We start from the raw sequence: 19,159 nt of genomic DNA, 5'->3' as shown, positions 1-19,159 counted from the left end.
ATAGACAATGAACAACACCAAGCACATTCAGGCCTGTAACAGCACTGTGTTATAAGTGTAATTAATGCAGAAATTATGTTCAATAAGTTTTCAAATATTTTTAAACTTCACTGCATGAGGTGCACATGCCCTGTGTTGTTATGTGTTGTGGATCGTACAACATTTGCAAACGGGAAAATAAACTAATGGAAATTGCGTTTAATTACGGTGCATGTGATAAATTTGCGACTCCACTGGATAATCGGCGGTCGATGCTGTTAAGTGGAAGGATGTGAGCTTTGCTTTAGTTATTCTGTGCTGAGTCATATACAGATCTAAAAAAGACAATTCGATCCATGACCTTTAAAATGAGATTCTGATATTATATTATATTCAGTTCATCTTTTGAACAACTGGTATATAATATAAAGAGTTTTTTGTCTTTCATGAATATGTCTTCATAATCTAAGCTCTTTGTTTTACTGTAATGTTAAGACAGGAAACTGTGACTTTGTTCTCTACAATAATGTAGTGTGAGCTATGCTGTTCTTGATGAAATTATCTTAAAATAACATTTTTTTTCAACCGAGTCGAGTTGTATTTCTACAAGGTAATTATATGGGACGCAACTGTAAAAGGTTACAATTAAAAATCCAGCTCATGTGCAGTATGTCTTATTTCACCCTGCTCTTCTAAAGTACATCAATCTAAACATAATCTGTTATTATAAGTAAAATGTTACAATTTTTTCTTCATGCTGAAAAAAGATATTATAATATTTTACAGTGTGACTGTTTGAGAGACTGAGACTGACGTTGCTCTGTAGCAGAGTGTTACGTCTCTGTGGCTGTGCCTGTGTTTGCTACTTTTTTTTTTTTGCTCTCTCGCGCTATCTCGCTTCAGGTCCATCCGCAGTTTCCTATTGGTCCATTGAATCGTCAATCTCCCGGCTTCAAAAGTGACCTCATGAGTCTCTTCTCCAATCACAATCATCCCGGTACTTTAAGAAGCGCCACCGGAGGAGCGCAGGTTGCTCTGGAGCGTCTCATTCATCCTTGTTGTTACGCTTTGTCAAAGCCGAATGTTTGTGAGTTTGCGTACTGTGTGTCATACCCGTCCGTTTGTTCTGTTCTGTCACTATTTGTGTATATTTTGGGTGACTCGTTTTCCGGTTAGAGGGGAAAAGTGGACAGGTAAGAGGTCGAGCGACATACATTGTGTACACGTAGGTTACCTTAACTTTGTATTAGACACACTAGTTTAGGAGTGAGTGCCACCTCTTGTACGTTTTGTGTTTTGGATTTAGTTTAGAGTAGTTTAGATTTTTTTTTTTCTTCGTTTTTACGCCGAAGACCTTTTTTTTTTGTTTGTACATTTTGATTTATTAGTCAGGCTATGGGGTCCAATCAAATTAGTTAGTATTGTTTTGTTCCTTTAGCACCACTCTTCCCCCCCCCCCCCCACCTCTCATTTCGTTAATTGGTCTGTATATAGTTTCACCTTCATTATTATTGTTATTGTTATTATTATTATTATTATTATTATTATTATTATTATTATTATTATTATTTTTATTTTATTTATTTATTTATTTTTTCTTCTTCTTCTGACACTCACTACTATTGGGATTAATAAACACCCTTATCGATTGAAGTTGTTGTCTTGCCTTCCTCCATTTCACACACATACTCCTGGGAATAAATCCTTTTTTTTTCTTGAGTGTTACTTCCCTAAATACCCCTAGACCATAATTGGGTCCTAATACAGAGATCTGAAGAACTTTAGGACATGCTGTTCTTCCTTGTCTTGTCTTTTTTGGGTTCCAGCTGTATTGACTTCGGGTCAGGTTTGGCCATTGAACAGCACACCACGAAAAACAGTTACTCTGAGTAAGTGAGCTGTTTTTGTTGCTTTTGTTGTTGTTTTTGAGGAGGGTTTGCTCATCCTGGGAGCTCGAGAAGCCATCTTTGCCCTGGAACTCAAGAACATCACACACAAGGAGGCTATGGTAAGGAAAAATATTTCATTTAAATAATAATAATGATGCCCAATGACGCCTGAGATAGGCACAGGCTCCCCGTGACCCGAGGTAGTTCGGATAAGCGGTAGAAAATGAATGAATGAATGAATAATAATAATACAATTATTATTCTATCTAATAGATTTATTTATTTATATTTATCTCAGCCTCAACTTTTTTATTTTATTTATTTATTTTTTTGTTTCAATTTCAACTTGCCTTATAACTGGGGTATATTTGCTTATATTCTATCATTTTTACATTCTTCCTGCTTATTATTTTAATGATTGTACTTTTATTCTAGTTTCAAACATTATTTCTATATATTAGATTGTTTAAATTTCAGATATCATCTCTTTGTCACTGTGATTTCACAATTTTTATTTTTGAATGCATTTTTTAAACACTAAAGTACTTTAAAATATTATTATTAATAATAATAATAATAATAATAATAATAATAATGCTAATATGTATTTTCAAAGGGAAAACACAGGTGAGGGTTTTTTTTTGTGACCATTCATTGTAAAATTGAGAGTAAAATGTGTGACTCACAGGAGATCAGCAGTTTCATAAATCTAAGCTGCCCATCTAGTACTAAAAATCCTGCCACAACCTGAGATCACATCACCACCACTCTGAAAGTGGTTTATGATGATGAAGGAACGGAAGAAATACACTAAAAATCCGGTACATTAGGAACAGCTGTACATTATTGATTACACATTATTGATTATTATTGATCATTGAAAACAAAAACGGAGTGAGTGACCGTTCGGTTTAGAAATTTATCAGACCAGCTCTCTGATGAAGGAGATCATACTTTTTCTTTATATTTGATGTAAACATTAACTGAAACTTTTGACCTGTATCTGTAAAATCCAGCCAGGGGTTTGAAGACAACTACACTGATTAATGCACTTTAGACAACTCATTGGGTTACAATAAAGCTTGGTCCTTGAACGAGGTTGAAGCCTTATCTTGGCTCATGGACAAACTTCTTGTTCTTCTTGTAGAAACTCCAGTTTGAGTTTAATGATGTTGATGCTGCGTTTAAGAGGAAGTCAACTGGACGATGCTGTGACTGAATTCTGGCAAACAGACAAAAATCAAAAACAAAAAAATCTGAGATCTTTCAGTGGAACTGAAATTAAGTACTTGAACATGATTTCCTCCTTTGCTCTTTCACTTTGCTAGTAACCATATTTTAAAATAATGAGATGAAGACTGTACATACTTATGACTGGTGTACAAATAAGACTCTAATTTCAGTACAGGAAAGTCTAAAGAATAAAAAATTTCTAAAACATCCACAGAAATTTGTGTATATATGTAAATGCTCAAATATGTATAAAAAAATGATCATTTCCTAATACAGTAAAGAACCAAACATAGTCTGAGTTTTGAGAATATTGAGAACTAGAATTTACACCCCTAAGCCGTGTCTCTTTCAAACCCTGGTTAGATTCAACAGTTTTGTGCAGTAAATATATCATATGAATAGGAACAGGTATGCTATTATGCAAAGCCCTGATCTGCAACTCATCCTGATCTGCAACAAAACAACAAGAAGTTTGGAATGGAAAGTGTACATTTGATCCTTTCCAGAGATGTGCCTCTGAATTTGTCGGTAGGTGCTTCATCTCTTAAGGCAAACTGTTTCATGATGTAACAGACAAAGAGCACAATGTTTAGTTAGTGATTGATTAAAAGTATTTAGTTCATGCATTATATTAATTTTGAAGGTCAATTCTTTAGTCACAGCTGCTACTTATGATAGCTGATATGATATTCTGAATGCTTTAAAAGAAAGTAACTCAATGATACCATCATTATGCTTTTAATAATATAATTCTGATTGCCGTTTAGATGGACAGCTGTACTCTGCTACATCTTCGAATTTCTTGGGCTCAGAACCAGTTGTGATGCGGAGCTTAGATCAACTGAATTCCTGACTTCATGGCTTAATGGTATGAATGTAAATTTTATTACACTAAGTAAGGGACTGATGAGTCTTCTGGTTTCATATATAATTTAAAACTCAACTTTACATCTCGTAACTTTCTTTAATTCTTTGAGATTGTGACTGAGTAGTTTAGAGTCACTGAATAGTTATTGCATGTGGCTGAGGCAGATGACAACCCAGTTCAAACAAAGACCTTAGGTGATGACAAAATACCTGGGTGGGGAAATATAAGCACATAGTTTCTAATTCTGCATCAGTACTTAAACTGGATGTAACTAAAAAATGCACAAGAATAGCTAATCATCAAGATGGGAAACGATTATAAATCAAATATAAGATTAATCACCCTGCATTTGATGCTTTTATACATGAATAGATCTTTTTTCCTATTTGCGCTTTTTTTTTTTTTTTTTTTTTTTTTTTTTTTTTTTTTTTTTTAAAGTAATAAATGCTTAAAATGACAGATTATCTGCTTATAGAACAATACTTTTACCAAAAAAATTTTTGGTTGGATTTTATAATGTTAATTAGTAAATAAATATAACTATTGTCACTTGCTGTCACTTTTTTGAAGCATTGTTCTCATACCCTCTGATCTCTCCTTGCTAAGGGGATGTGAGAGGACAGCGGACATTGCAGAAAAAGTGGACGTCATTTCTAAAGACTCACCTGAACTGTCCTGTCCCTCAAACCAGACTACCACTTCTCATACAGGATGTGTTCCTCTTCTGTCCAGACACCTGGAAAACCTGTATATTCTATGGTGTCTTCACTCCTCAGGGGTGAGTAATGTTCAGTTCAAAAATGCCAGCAGAATATGTTTAAATAACTGCAGTGAAGAAGACAAGTTGTGATTTTGAATGTAATCAGGATTGTGGTTGAATACCAGACCAACAATAGTCACACCTTAAGGCAGAGGACTTAAACGTTACCATTTGTGTTCGATCAGCCTGAGCTCAAAGGCATGTGAAGATCATCATGGTTAGGTTTCCCATTTGACCTAACAGACTATATTTTAACAACTCACTGGTATTTTATAGTCAATAATGGTTTGCCATTAACTTCAGAATTACAGATTATGGTACACACATTAGTTTGGATGGCACAGTGGTTTAATGGTTAGCACGCTTGCCTCACACCTCAAATGTTTGGGATTTGATTCCCTAAACTGCCTTGTGTAAAGGGAGCTTGCATGTTCTCCCTGTACTCTTGTTTCCTCCTGCAGTCCAAAAGCCTCGTAGTCTGTTGGATAGGATCTCTAAATTTCCAAGGGATAGGCTCCAGGTTCCTCACAACCCTCTGTAGGGTAAGCTCTATAAATGTTGGATGTATTTGCAATGTGTTCCCATTTTAAATCGCACTAGCATTTTATTTCTGATTCAGACATTACGTATGATTTGTTTAATGTAATAAAGGATACATAATGTACCTGTACACCAAAGAACTCCATACAAATGCACATTTACACACTTGTTCAAACCTTTGGACAATTAAGTGCAGCCCATAGAAAGTGCTGGATGGAAACGGGCACATGGAGAGAACTTATGGAGAAAATCTCCACACAAATGCACAGGATCAACCTGGGGACCCTGGCATTATGAGGTGGCAATGCTGCAAAGACCTTGCTGTCTTTGTATTGCATATACTATTTCATAATGTGCATTATTATGATATAAGAATTATTTAGTACTACACACTCGTATGAAAACCTGACTCAAATTTAATCATGGATACAATTGCCTCAAACAACTATTTTTATTCTGATATGAAATTAATAAATTGTAGGAGTTTACATGATGCTATAAGGTGTGTTCAAATTATCTAAGGGTGTCAACCTATAAATCAATGTAAATCAAGGAAATGCTTAAATATAATTTTATTTCTGTTTTTTCTTCCTACTTGCATATGAGTAATGCTGAGACATCCAGTTAAAAACAAAAATGTGCAGAAATGAATCACAATTGTAGCATATTCAAACATTAATTAGACATACTGTAGTTTTATTAACCACTGACTTATGACACTTGTTTCATAGCTGTAATTTTACTGACCGGTAAATGCCGGAGTACTCAGCAGTGTGTCAGAATAATTAAGTCAGAATATAATATAGTATTATACTGCATACTGAAATTTATTTTTTTTTTTTTTTTTTTGGAGTGTATTTCCAGATCCAAGGAAATTATGGTCCCAGTTCCTATTGATGCTCTTATAATTTCCTGAGTAATAGCTTACGTAATGACGGGCATTTTCTCTCCAAAAATACCACCTATGCTGTAGTTACCCTTCAGCTCATCCGAGACAACCCACTGATGGATCAGGCAGTGAAGCCTTCTGAGCAGCCCCTACTGGTGAAGAAAGGAGCTGTGTTTACTCGTATAGTGGTGGCCAGCACTACTGCCCTGAATGGGAGCAGCCATCAGGTCATGTTTATTGGCACAGATACATAAATGTAAATTTAGTGTACAGGTTACATAATTTATACAGACTTATCCATGTATGTGTTAGTGTTCAATCAACTGTACAATCTTTGTAACAGCAAGTGGTAGCTGCTTTTCTTTTTGTTTTATAGTATGTAGTATATGGAGCTGATGGGATAGTTATTGACTTTTGTCACAAGAAAAAAAAATAAAGCAAAATGTGACCGTGTCAATACTTGCCATTAGCATTAGTGATATTAGTGAAAATCATGCAGAGACGGCTGTGTCTAAGAATCAAGTGTTTTTTTTTTTTTTTTTTTTTTTTTTTTTTAAATTGGAACTTTGTATGACATTAGACTAATTAATTGATTTTATAAAGGCGAAGAAATAGTTATCTGTTTTTAGTTTTGGAGAATGATCGAAATGCATTTTCACTTGAGTGAATTGTTTTTATTCTTTTAATAATTTTACAAAATATTTTAGAAATAAAATTTTCCTACTGCTATTAACACATTTTATTTACATGCAAATCTATCTTTTTTTGCCCTCATCATTCGCACGAGTAGAACTAATATAAAATAATACTTAATGACTTTCCCATCATGGCTATACCAGTACTCTTCTGGTTCATTTAATTATTTCTACTTGTGATTCAGTTTTAGTTTGATTCTGTTATAGTTTGACCATCTTTTTAATAATTGCTGCACATATTGTTTCAGGGTCAGCTGTATGCAGGCTCAGAGGAAGCAACGGTGCAGATGCCACTGAGTACATGTGACCATTACGCTTCCTTTATAGACTGTGTGCTGGCCAGAGACCCGTACTGCGGCTGGGACCTCAGCGCTGAACGCTGCATTGCTATAAAAAACATTCATCCAGATACACACAGGTACTCAGCATATACTTCTCAGCTGCTGTAATATAGTGCTGTAAGGAAAAAAATCATGATGTGGTGTGCTGTTGTAGGAAAACCGGCAAAAAGGAACAATGGGTGTGATGTGACCTGAAGTTTAACTTTTAGTAATTATTTACTTTTTAATTATTAACTTTAAATAATTATTTTATTTTAATTACATTACAAAACATTATAAATCTATTCATCTCAGTATTTTACAGTATTTATTTTACTCTTTATTGACCTACAGTAGATTATCTGGAGCTAACAGTAACGTATTAAAATGAACACATTAATATAAACCTTATGTGCCTTCCAGCTAGATCTACTGCAAGTCCTTGTTATAAAAAATTCACTTAATCACCTTCTGACCAATCAGAATCAAGATTCAAACATCACTGTGGTCTAAAATATTGCTCTAGACTCTACTCTAGAGAGGGAAGGTTAGATACATTGAATTTCCAGTCATGTCCATCTATTTTTTTTTTTTCTCCAGTTAGGTGGTTCAGAGTCTGAGAGATGGAAATGCTGCATGTTTTCCTGTTGTCAGTATGTAAACAGGTGGCCTTTTACATTCTTTGGTTCAGCCGCAGGTCCAGGACCAGCAGAAATCTCTCTTGGCCCTCAATATCCTGGTCATTATAAGAACACTATTATTAGCTCTTGTGGTATGGAACTTCTACAAAGGGCATTTTGCTGTCCAGAGATGCTTGGAAAAAGCTGAGGAAAGTCCACAGAGTGTGTTTGTCTGTCAGGAGCCACTGCAAATTGTTCAAGAAAGTTCAACAGAAATAACAATCAACAGAATAGCTGAATCCCCTGATATGACAAACCAGCATAATTGAGACAAATTGCTCCAGTGAAGTTTATTTTTTATTTTGCAGACACCTCAATGACAAATCCAACATAATCCAGTTTCATAGCTCAAGTCACACAATCTGAATTGATTGGAGATTTAAAAACAGTTTTATTACACTTTATTATTTCATGTTATTTGTAGACCTCAGTATTGCTTAAAACCCTAAAGCAGTGAAACTGGTTTAAGCACAGTATATTGTTTGCCAAATCTAGCCATGGGGGTCACAGTCTAGTGACTTCTGTGCCGGTCCCAAGCCCGGATAAATAGAGAGGGTTGCGTCAGGAAGGGCATCCGGCATAAAACATTGCCAAATCTAACCATGCGAGTTGTCAGTAAGAATTTCATACCGGATCGGTCGAGGCCCGGGTTAACAACGACCGCCATCGGCGCCGTTGACCTACAGGGCGCCGGTGGAAATTGGGCTACTGTTGGTCGAAGGAGTAGAGGAGGGAGGAGAGTGCACAGACAGAGAGAGAAGAGGAAAGGTAAGAGTGTAGGACTGAGAATAGGGACTCTGAATGTTGGTACTATGACAGGGAAAGGTAGAGAGCTGGCTGATATGATGGAGTGAAGGAAGGTGGATATACTGTGTGTACAGGAGACCAAGTGGAAGGGTAGCAAGGCTCGTAGTATAGGAGCAGGATTCAAGCTGTTTTATTATGGTGTGGATAGTAAGAGAAATGGGGTAGGTGTGGTCCTGAAGGAGGAGTTTGTGAGGAATGTTCTGGAGGTGAAGAGAGTGTCAGACAGGGTGATGAGTCTGAAGTTAGAGATTGAAGGGGTGATGTTGAATGTTGTTAGTGGTTATGCCCCACAGGTAGGTTGTGAGTTAGAGGAGAAAGAGAGATTCTGGTGTGAATTCGATGAGGTGATTGAGAGTATTCCCAAGGGTGAGAGAGTGGTGATAGGAGCGGATTTTAATGGACATGTTGGTGAGGGGAACACAGGTGATGAGGAGGTGATGGGCAAGTTTGGAGTTAAGGAAAGGAACCTTGAAGGACAGATGGTAGTAGACTTTGCTAAGAGGATGGACATGGCTGTGGTTAACACTTATTTTCAGAAGAGGGAGGAACATAGAGTGACTTACAAGAGTGGAGGTAGGAGAACACAGGTAGACTACATCCTTTGTAGAAGAGGCAATCTGAAAGAGATTAGTGACTGTAAAGTGGTAGTGGGAGAGAGTGTAGCCAGACAGCATAGGATGGTGGTGTGTAGGATGACTCTGATGGTCTGTAAGAGGAAGAGGTCAAAGATAGAGAAGAAAACTAAGTGGTGGAAGCTGAAAAAGGAGGAATGTTGTGAGGAATTTAGACAGAAGTTGAGGCAGGCTCTGGGTGGTCAGGTAGTGCTGCCGGATGACTGGGAAACTACAGCAGAAGTGATCAGGGAGACAGGGAGAAAGGTGCTGGGTGTGTCATCTGGAAGGAGGAAAGAAGATAAGGAGACTTGGTGGTGGAATGAGGAAGTTCAGGATAGTATCCAGAGGAAGAGATTAGCCAAGAAGAAGTGGGATATGGACAGGACTGAAGAGAATAGACAGGAATACAAGGAGTTACAGCGCAGAGTGAAGAGGGAGGTGTCTAAGGCCAAGCAGAAGGCATATGATGAGTTGTACACTAGGTTAGACACTAGAGAAGGAGAGAAGGACTTGTACAGGTTAGCTAGACAGAGGGATCGAGATGGGAAGGATGTGCTGCAAGTTAGAATTATTAAGGATAGAGATGGAAGGGTGCTCACAAGTGAGGAGAGTGTACAGAGGAGATGGAAGGAATACTTTGAGGAGCTGATGAATGAGGAAAATCAGAGGGAAAAAAGAGTAGAAGGGGTGAACTCTGTGGAACAGGAAGTAGATAAGATTAGAAAGGATGAAGTCAGGAAGGCCTTGAAGAGGATGAAAAGTGGAAAGGCAGTTGGTCCTGACGACATCCCGGTAGAGGTCTGGAAGTGTCTAGGAGAGGCAGCAGTGGAATTTTTAACTAGTTTGTTCAACAGGGTATTAGAAAGTGAGAGGATGCCTGAGGAATGGAGAAGGAGTGTGTTAGTGCCGATCTTTAAGAATAAGGGTGACGTGCAGAGTTGCAGCAACTATAGGGGGATAAAGTTGATGAGCCATACAATGAAGTTGTGGGAAAGAGTAGTGGAAGCTAGGTTAAGGAAGGTGGTGGAAATTTGTGAGCAGCAGTATGGCTTCATGCCGAGAAAGAGCACAACAGATGCAATTTTTGCTCTGAGAATGTTGATGGAGAAGTATAGGGATGGTCAGAGGGAGTTGCACTGTGTGTTTGTAGACTTAGAGAAAGCGTATGACAGGGTGCCGAGAGAAGAGCTGTGGTACTGTATGAGGAAGTCAGGAGTAGCAGAGAAGTATGTCAGAGTGGTGCAGGACATGTATGAGAGGAGCAGGACAGTGGTGAGGTGTGCTGTAGGTCAGACAGAGGAGTTTACAGTGGAGGTGGGACTGCATCAGGGATCGGCTCTGAGCCCCTTCCTGTTTGCTATAGTGATGGACCAGTTGTCAGAGGAGGTCAGACAGGAGTCTCCTTGGACGATGATGTTTGCAGATGACATTGTGATCTGTAGTGAGAGCAGGGAGCAGGTGGAGGAAAACCTGGAGAGGTGGAGGTTTGCGCTGGAGAGAAGAGGAATGAAAGTCAGTCGTAGTAAGACTGAGTACATGTGTGTGAATGAAAGGGAGGGAAGTGGAATAGTAAGGTTACAGGGTGAAGAGGTGAAGAAGGTACAGGAGTTTAAGTACTTGGGGTCAACAGTCCAGAGTAATGGAGAGAGTGGGAAAGAAGTAAAGAAGCGAGTGCAGGCAGGTTGGAGTGGGTGGAGAAAGGTGTCAGGAGTTCTGTGTGATAGGAAAATATCAGCAAGAATCAAGGGGAAGGTGTACAGGACAGTGGTGAGACCGGCCGTGCTGTATGGTTTAGAGACAGTGACACTGAAGAAGAGACAGGAGTCAGAGCTTGAGGTAGCCGAACTGAAGATGTTGAGGTTCTCTTTGGGTGTGACAAGATTGGACAGGATTAGGAACGAGTACATCAGAGGGACAGCTCATGTTGGACGTTTGGGGGACAAAGTTAGGGAGGCGAGATTAAGATGGTTTGGACATGTTCAGAGGAGGGAGAGTGAGTATATTGGTAGGAGAATGTTGGACATGGAGCTGCCAGGCAGGAGGCAAAGAGGAAGGCCAAAGAGGAGGTATATGGATGTAATTAATGAGGATTTGAAGCTAGTGGGTGCAAGTGTTGAGGATGCAGAAGATAGGGTTAGGTGGAGAGAGATGATTCGCTGTGGCGACCCCTGAAGGGAAAAGCCGAAAGAAGAAGAAGATATTGTTTGCCAATTAAAAACAAAGGCCAAAATAGATGTGATGTATTGAAGATTGTATATGGACTACTGAAGAGGATTATACAACCAGTCATCCATGGGATGGCAGCATAATTCATATTTCCTTCATAAATCTGTATTCTGGGGGATTCATTGAATGAGAGTGACCACCAGTTATGTTTTTTCTTTTTTTAAAAATTTTTTTTTTGATTATTCGAGCTAGTGTTAAATGGTTTTGCGGAGGTCTCTGTGCATTAGAGCCTGTGCTCGTCTTTCCAGACAGGATACACAAAAGATTCTTTCAAAATCCATGTCAGATAACACCTTTGGCATGTCTAGACATCTACACTGAACACTTTTTTAAAAACCTGTAGCTGTTGAAGCTTCCAGATTCAGCACTGTGTTTCCAGGGCAGTAGCTCAATGAAATTTGCAGGACTTTTTTACCTCTCTCTCAATGTATCTTTTTTTTTTTTTTTTAATTCTAACATTTTGTGAGCATTTTTTTTTTACTGTAAAATAAATGTTTGTGTAATGTCTTGTGTACAGAACCATTATTTTCAGTCTTGAAAAGGAAAATTTGTAAGGAAAATTAAGTTGTTTAAAAAAAGATTTTTATTGTTGCAAAATAATATGAAAACATAACCATTAAAATCTAATCATTTGAGGAGAGTCAATTCAGTTATATAAAAATATCCAGAATTTGCTTTACTATCATTTTAATTACAGGGTAACCTCATCCACATATCTTTTAAATTACTTTTGTTCCCATGAGTAAAGACCTGGTGTAAAGTTTATTGTTTACTCAACAATGAAATGCTGCACTGCAATGTGAAAGCATCTTAAGTAACTTACATATTCACGTTGAAGTTTAAACTTAAGTACAAGATAACTGTTTGTACAGATGTCTTGAGCATCAGCTTCTCATCTCCTGTAGCAATAGCGCTTGAAATGAAACCACAGCTGAAGATTCCCTTGGAGAACTGGCAGCAGAAGCCGTGTCGATGTGAGCACTCCCATTCATGGATGACCATCTTAAATACAATGTCCTCGTAGGGCGGCCTGGCGTGAAAACGCATAATGCTAATTTCCTTGTTGTCCAGACTAGGATCAAGGAAGTACTGAGGCATGGAACATTTGTCGATCAGGTCCGGGTAGAAGATGTTTAACTAGTAACCCTGGACAATTTTGGGGGGTGACTTTGGAGGCAATGACAACTACAGCAATGAGGTGACAACAGAGAATGTGACATGACAAATAGCTGACCACTTCATATTTCCATGCTAACTTTCATTTCCCATGAACACAACTGTGACCTGCAGATGTCTGCGAGCGAGCTGGAGGTGCTGGATGCCTTCTTCTGTATCAACGACATGTGTGTCGAGCGAGAGCTCGGAGGGCTGCAGGAGCACGGGACTGTAACGACCCAAGTCGTACTCAGCCTGGTTCTGCCTCCATCAGATCCTCGTCCGTCAGCACAGACTCCGCTGCTCCACTTTTCTCTCCCTCCTCACCCTCTTCTGCATCTCCTTCTCACCTCCCCCCCTTCTCTGCAGAGGCTCTGGAGCTCGGCCCTGCCTCTCATCTCCACTTTCTTCCTCTTTGTATTTACTTTCCTCTGCCTGCATCGGCAGACAGGTATAAAGGGCGGCTTTCCTTACCCTATATTTTGACAGTATTATGACCCCAATAAAACAATAAAATCATAACCCATAATCGATAAAATCATAAAGTTTATGACTAATTATATCATGTTTACTGATAGGAATAGGTCAAAGGTCAGACCTTTTATCTGACATATGTATGTCATGATTTTATGTTAGGTTTAGGTTAAAAGTTCATAATAATAAATTTAATGATTGTATTGATATATTGCTTACCGATAGGATTTATTTGTGTTGACTCCAAGTAGTTAAAGACCCCCCTTTCCCTCCCACCACCCCCTATTTCATATTGGTTAGCCCCAATGTGTCTGCTTCAAGTAGATAGGTGACAAGTAATTAAAACCATGTGTTTGATTCACCTTTTTTTAAAGGTTTGTTTATGACCTCAGATGAAACAGTATTGTAAAAAAAGGCCATGTGTGTTTGTTCCAAGGTGATAGGAGATAAGTAATTAAAACTCATGTTTGATCCGGGGTGATAGGGTTACCCCCTCCCCTCAGACTAGGTGGTAATCAAATCATGATTATGCCACTCCGCAGTCTTTTTATTTATTTTTTATTTTTTTATATTGTAACCAATCATAAGCAAACAAACAAACAAGGTACATAATCAAATCACAAAGTAACATTACAATAATCAGCCATAGGTTGAGCATAGCCAATAACAAACAGAGATCACAATAAAACAAACTGACAAAAAAAATAAAATGAATAAAAATAAAATAAAAAAAAAAAAAATACAAATTAGTAAATAAATATATATGTATCAAAATAAATCAAAAGGGCTTTATTTCAAATTAGTTCATTTCTGTCTAACAGAGAAATCAATTTGAGGGCTTTTGTGTGTTTAACTAATTTTAAGGATTCGCACAAGAGTTTAAACTCATTCATCCACTGGTTAAAGTTAGGTCTAGATTTAAACCATCTGCACTTATGAATGAAAAACTTCCCAAGACATAACAAGAAATTACAACCAATTACAATTTCAACCTCCCTAGACTGTAACCAGTTTTGCATATCTCTCCAAAAAGGTTGCACCATATCACAAAAGAAGAACACATGCTGTATTTGTTTCACAAAAAACACAGTTATTCACATCAAGATTAAATTTCAATCTTAAAAATTCGTTGGTGGACTAAATCTCATTTAAAATTTTGAAATTCACCTCTTTAGCTTTAGGAGGGAGGGGGAAAGACAAATATTTTTTTTCTTATTTTTTTAATTTCAGAGTTATCAAAATCCTTAAGCATGTAGTCCCGTTTAATAGGGTTTGGATAATAAGCATGTAAAATTTTCTAATGACTCTGTTTGTGCATTTTTGTCACAAAAGTCACAACCTTCTAAGGAGAGCTGCCTCTATTCTGGGGAGACCTTGGAGAACAAAATGTCTTCTCTATCCATTAATCTTACAACAATTGGAATAGCTCTAATTATTCTATTGTAAACATTAACAGAGCACTGCAGTTGGTATTTCTCACAAAATTCTCTGTATGCCACCCCGCATAGTTAGGAAATAGTTAGGAGCGTCTCTCAGACTGATCGTTAGCCGGGGGGGGGGGGAGAGACGACGACGACCTATAACGTCACACAATGTGAGCAAACGCGCGCACACGCGCAAACGCGCAGACGTCCCTCTGAGCAAACACGCGCACACGCCCCCATGAGCAAACGCGCATGAGCAAAAACGCGCACACGCCCACTGACAAAACACGAGCACACGCGCAAACGCGCATGAGCAAAAACGGGCACACGCCCCCTGAGCAAACACGCGCAAACGCGCATACGTCCCCCTGAGATAAACACGCATGAACAAAAACGCGCACACGCCCCCTGAGCAAACGCGCATGAGCAAAAGCAGGCATAGAGAACACACAAACGCGCACACGCCCGCCTGAGCAAACGCGCATGAGCAAAAACGCGCACACGCCCCCTGAGCAAACACGCGCACACGCGCAAACGCGCACACGCCCCCTAAGCAAACGCGAAAACGCGGCCCTCAAGGGGAATTCCATTCTAACTCTTAGATTTGTGTTTTCAGTTGATTGTTTTATCACATATTACTAAGATACTAAGATAGATTCCAAACATATATACAAAAATAACTTTAAAGCATCTTTAATGGAATCAAACAAAATCCAGAGACAAATTGTAGTGTTTGGACTCATTAGAAACTTTCCTCTTCCAATACAAAATTCTACCAATAAATGTATAACATGTATTTGAACAGTTTGAACCTGTTCATCTTGGATTTTTAAGATTTTAACCAAATAATCTGCTGTCTTTCCAGTTCTGGATGCCTTCTGTCTGCACAAGGTCATAATCGAGGAAGATGTCGGTCAAGCACTGAGTAAAATGTGTTGGGCAGGTTCTGGTTTGTAATCAGTTGGAACTCTGCATACACTTAAGTTTTTAAAAAGACATGACAGAAAACAAAAGCATATTTATAGATGAATTTGGTAAATCTACTTCCATCCCATTGAGCAAAAAAGAGCCCTATATAAAGTAAAGAACCCAACTACACCGAATGTGGTGTATGTTATCAGCAAATGAATAACAGAAAAAGCGTTACTACACATTACCTCTGACTCCATTTTAAGAGCAGGCCAGAGTTCCATTAGCTCTTTCACTGGTTCACAGTGGTCTGTCGTCACAGGGCAAATGTGGTCTGCATCATCTTTCTAATGAGGGGTAGGTTCTTTATAGGTTCTTAGAATTCCTTATGCTTAACACAAAGTTAATTACTATAAAGTTATAAAATCATGAAAATGGAATACAACTAATACTGTTTTCATAGTAATGTGTTTGTTTCATACCATGTGTAGAGATAGATAATTGTATATTAATATTTTATGTTATAACAGTATAAGGCGGGTACTACATCATTGGTGTAGTGTTAGTGGTTCAATATCAAGTAGGAATATGGTAGTAGTTCTGGACTTATACTGGAGCACTGCTTTATACTTTAGATTCTGAACAGACATTCTCAGATGTGCAAATATCATTCTGTCAGAACTTGACCACAATATAGTTCTACATCACTTTGCCAACTTAGTTTTAAAGCATCTTAAATTGTATAGTTGCTTTCCTACATACAGTACATTCCTGCAATCGCACTTGCTTTCTCACTCTCCTATAACTGTGTATCAATGGGCACCAAGCACGACAACACATTAGAAAAATCTTTTCAATTTTATTTAGTTTTTGTCCGTAGCAGTTAATATAGCTTTTATACTGGTAAAGATTGCTTTTGTTGTTTTTAAAAGTCACATGTAGCATTGGTGTGCATTACAAGCTCATTTACGGAGGTTTGAGATGAACAAATGTCTTGAAAAATAATCTATCGCTTTTGTAGCGTGCACTTCACTTTGCATAGTGACATCATTACCACATGGGTTGTTCATTATCATTGTTTAATTATTCCTTTAGACACAACTATGAACTGTGAATACACGGATGAACAGTGTTTATAAAGTTTTGTTTAGATTAAACCGGTGTAACTGTTGACTATGGAAATTCACTACATAAAAAAGACATACTTATAATAGATTGTAAAAAACACATTGAACACTTACTGTGTCACCAATAATCCTGATTAATTTAAAATGTTTATTTGATTTTTTCATTTTAAATATTTTATCATTATACATTTGGAGAGTTGTATAATAGTTTTATAATAATAAATAATAATAATAGCTCATTTTACCTCAATTTTTCAAAAACTTTTGAAATTCTAATGTTGAAACAACAGAAATAAATACAATGAAATTATACCCTTAAGGGTCACTTACTTAACACATACTGCTAATAGTTTAAGTTAATCAAAAATAATTTATCTTCTTCTTCTTTCGGCTTTTCCCTTCAGGGGTCGCCACAGCGAATCATCTCTCTCCACTTAAACTCCTGTACCTTCTTCACCTCTTCACCCTGTAACCTTACTGTTCCACTTCCCTCCCTTTCATTCACACACATGTACTCAGTCTTACTATTTAGTTTAATAAAATCAAAAGTGAAAAAAAGAACTAGAAACTCAAAATACTTAAGATAGTTGAATTGTTTTATAAAAATAAGTTGACACTACTCAATCTATTTTTTGTAGGATTATTTTCAATTCTAATTTTTTAGCTTCTGAAGTGGGAGAATTATTTGAACGTGTGCCATGTGCCATGTCTAATGTAAAAATGTCTTAACAATTCTTTATTCAACAAAACACACCAATTTAAGAATTATGCACTATCACCCCTAGATCCTATCACCCCGGATCAAAGATGAGTTTTAATTACTTGTCTCCTATCACCTTGGAACAAACACACATGGCCTTTTTTTTTTTACAATACTGTTTCATCTGAGGTCATAAACCCCCCTTTAAAAAAAAAAAAAGAAAAAAAAAAAAAGAAAAAATCCCCTATCTCATTGGTACAAACACATGGCCTTTTTTACAATACTGTATCATCTGAGGTCATTAAACCCCCCTTTAAAAAAAAAAATCTCCTATGTGTATGTGTGTGTGTGTGTGTGTGTGTGTGTGTGTTTTCATCCACCCTCCGTGGTTACTGAAGATGTATCTCATTTAAATTATCAACAAGGTCACATTCCATTTTCTTTTTCTACTTTTTCACACAGAAACTAATGAGAAATATTGGGCACAAACATTTGTACTCAAACTATGTATTCTATTTTTTTTAGTTTTTTTTTTTTTAAAGACAAAGTCAGTTGACAGCCTCATTATATTTGGACTCAGCGTAAGTAACTAACAATACAGTATGTCCTACTGACTCAGGATCAGAAGGAGCTTTATTACCAAGTGCGCTTGCGCACATTCAGCTCAGTACTTACTGGTCTCCAAGCAGCATTGCTCAATGGCATAGGATGGAACTCAACATTTGCAGATTTTTGTTTTAATCACATATTAAATGTGGACTGATCTCCATCCCAGTCATAATATAAACACAGGCCTATACTAATAAAAACAATTCTGACTTCTATGTCTTTATTGAATACATAAAGAAAAAAAGAGAAAAAATCACCTATCTCATTGGTACAAACACATGGCCTTTTTTACAATATTGTTTCCTCTGAGGTCACTAAACCGCCTTAAAAAAATTCTCCTATCTCATTGGAACAAACACATGGCCTTGTTTTACAATACTGTTTCATCTGAGGTCATAAAACCCACCCTTTTTAAAAAAATACTGGTCTTCTATCTAAAACATATAAAAAACATGTTTTTAATAACTTGTCACCTATCTACTTGAAGCAGATATATTGGGGCTAACCAATATGAAAGAGGGGGTGGTGGAAGGGAAAGGGGGGTCTTTAACTACTTGGAGTCAACAGAAATAAATCCTATCGGTAAGCAATATATCAATACAACCATTAACTTTATTGTTATGAACTTTTAACCTAAACCTAACATAATAAAATCATGACATACATCTGTCAGATCAAAGGTCTGACCTTTGACCTATTCCTATCAGTAAACATTATATAATTACAGTTATAAACTTTTTTATTTATGATTTTATGATTTTATCGATTATGGTTTATGGTTTTATTGTTTTATTGGGGTCATGAAACTGTCAAAATATAGGGTAAGGAAAGTCGCCCTTTATATCTCTCTATCGGCAACTCAGCAGTGGCCTGTCAGGGAGAGTAAGAAGAAAAGGTCATGGAAAAAAGGTAATAAAATCAAGTATATCTTGGATAGATTTTTTTACACTTAAAAAAACAAAAACAAACAAACAAAAAAACAAACAAACAAACAATCATTAAAATAGAAAATGACCAAATAAATAATAGAAATTATTCCATTAATGAATTAAAGGAATTATACTGTATAAATACACATTACATACCGACACAAATAAATAAACAGATAAAGCGTAAGTCAAATAAAGCATTATGGTTTACAGTTTTTTTCAGTCGCTAACAAGCGTTTGTCCAAACAGTTGTCACATTTTCAAAACTCTAAACACAATTAGCACAGCATCAGTCTTTTGTGGCCATACCATTCACACATTTCATGTCATTT

The 19,159-nt window shown here is 37.1% G+C and overlaps 1 protein-coding gene and 1 long non-coding RNA gene across 2 annotated transcripts in view; both read left to right on the top strand.

The window, feature by feature from the left end:
• The window catches only part of LOC132846261 (semaphorin-4E-like), a 21,178-nt gene extending 12,843 nt beyond the window's left edge, over positions 1-8,335 (top strand). Inside the window, exon 15 of the mRNA XM_060870902.1 lies at positions 7,871-8,335. Within this exon, the coding sequence (XP_060726885.1) occupies positions 7,871-8,122 (252 nt within the window). The 3' untranslated portion in view covers positions 8,123-8,335. The remainder of the gene's footprint in view (positions 1-7,870) is intronic.
• On the top strand, positions 3,896-7,705 carry LOC132846346 (uncharacterized). Its single transcript, XR_009648505.1, has 4 exons — positions 3,896-3,969; positions 4,576-4,747; positions 5,191-5,271; positions 6,243-7,705. It is a non-coding gene; the product is annotated as an uncharacterized LOC132846346 (long non-coding RNA).
• Positions 8,336-19,159: the final 10,824 nt, after the last annotated feature.

The sequence above is a fragment of the Tachysurus vachellii genome, chromosome 1 (assembly GCF_030014155.1).
Source record: "Tachysurus vachellii isolate PV-2020 chromosome 1, HZAU_Pvac_v1, whole genome shotgun sequence".
In the NCBI taxonomy this organism is placed as follows: Eukaryota; Metazoa; Chordata; class Actinopteri; order Siluriformes; family Bagridae; genus Tachysurus; species Tachysurus vachellii.
Note: the sequence above shows the minus strand (reverse complement) of the source record. Positions and strands in the feature narration are given on the sequence as shown.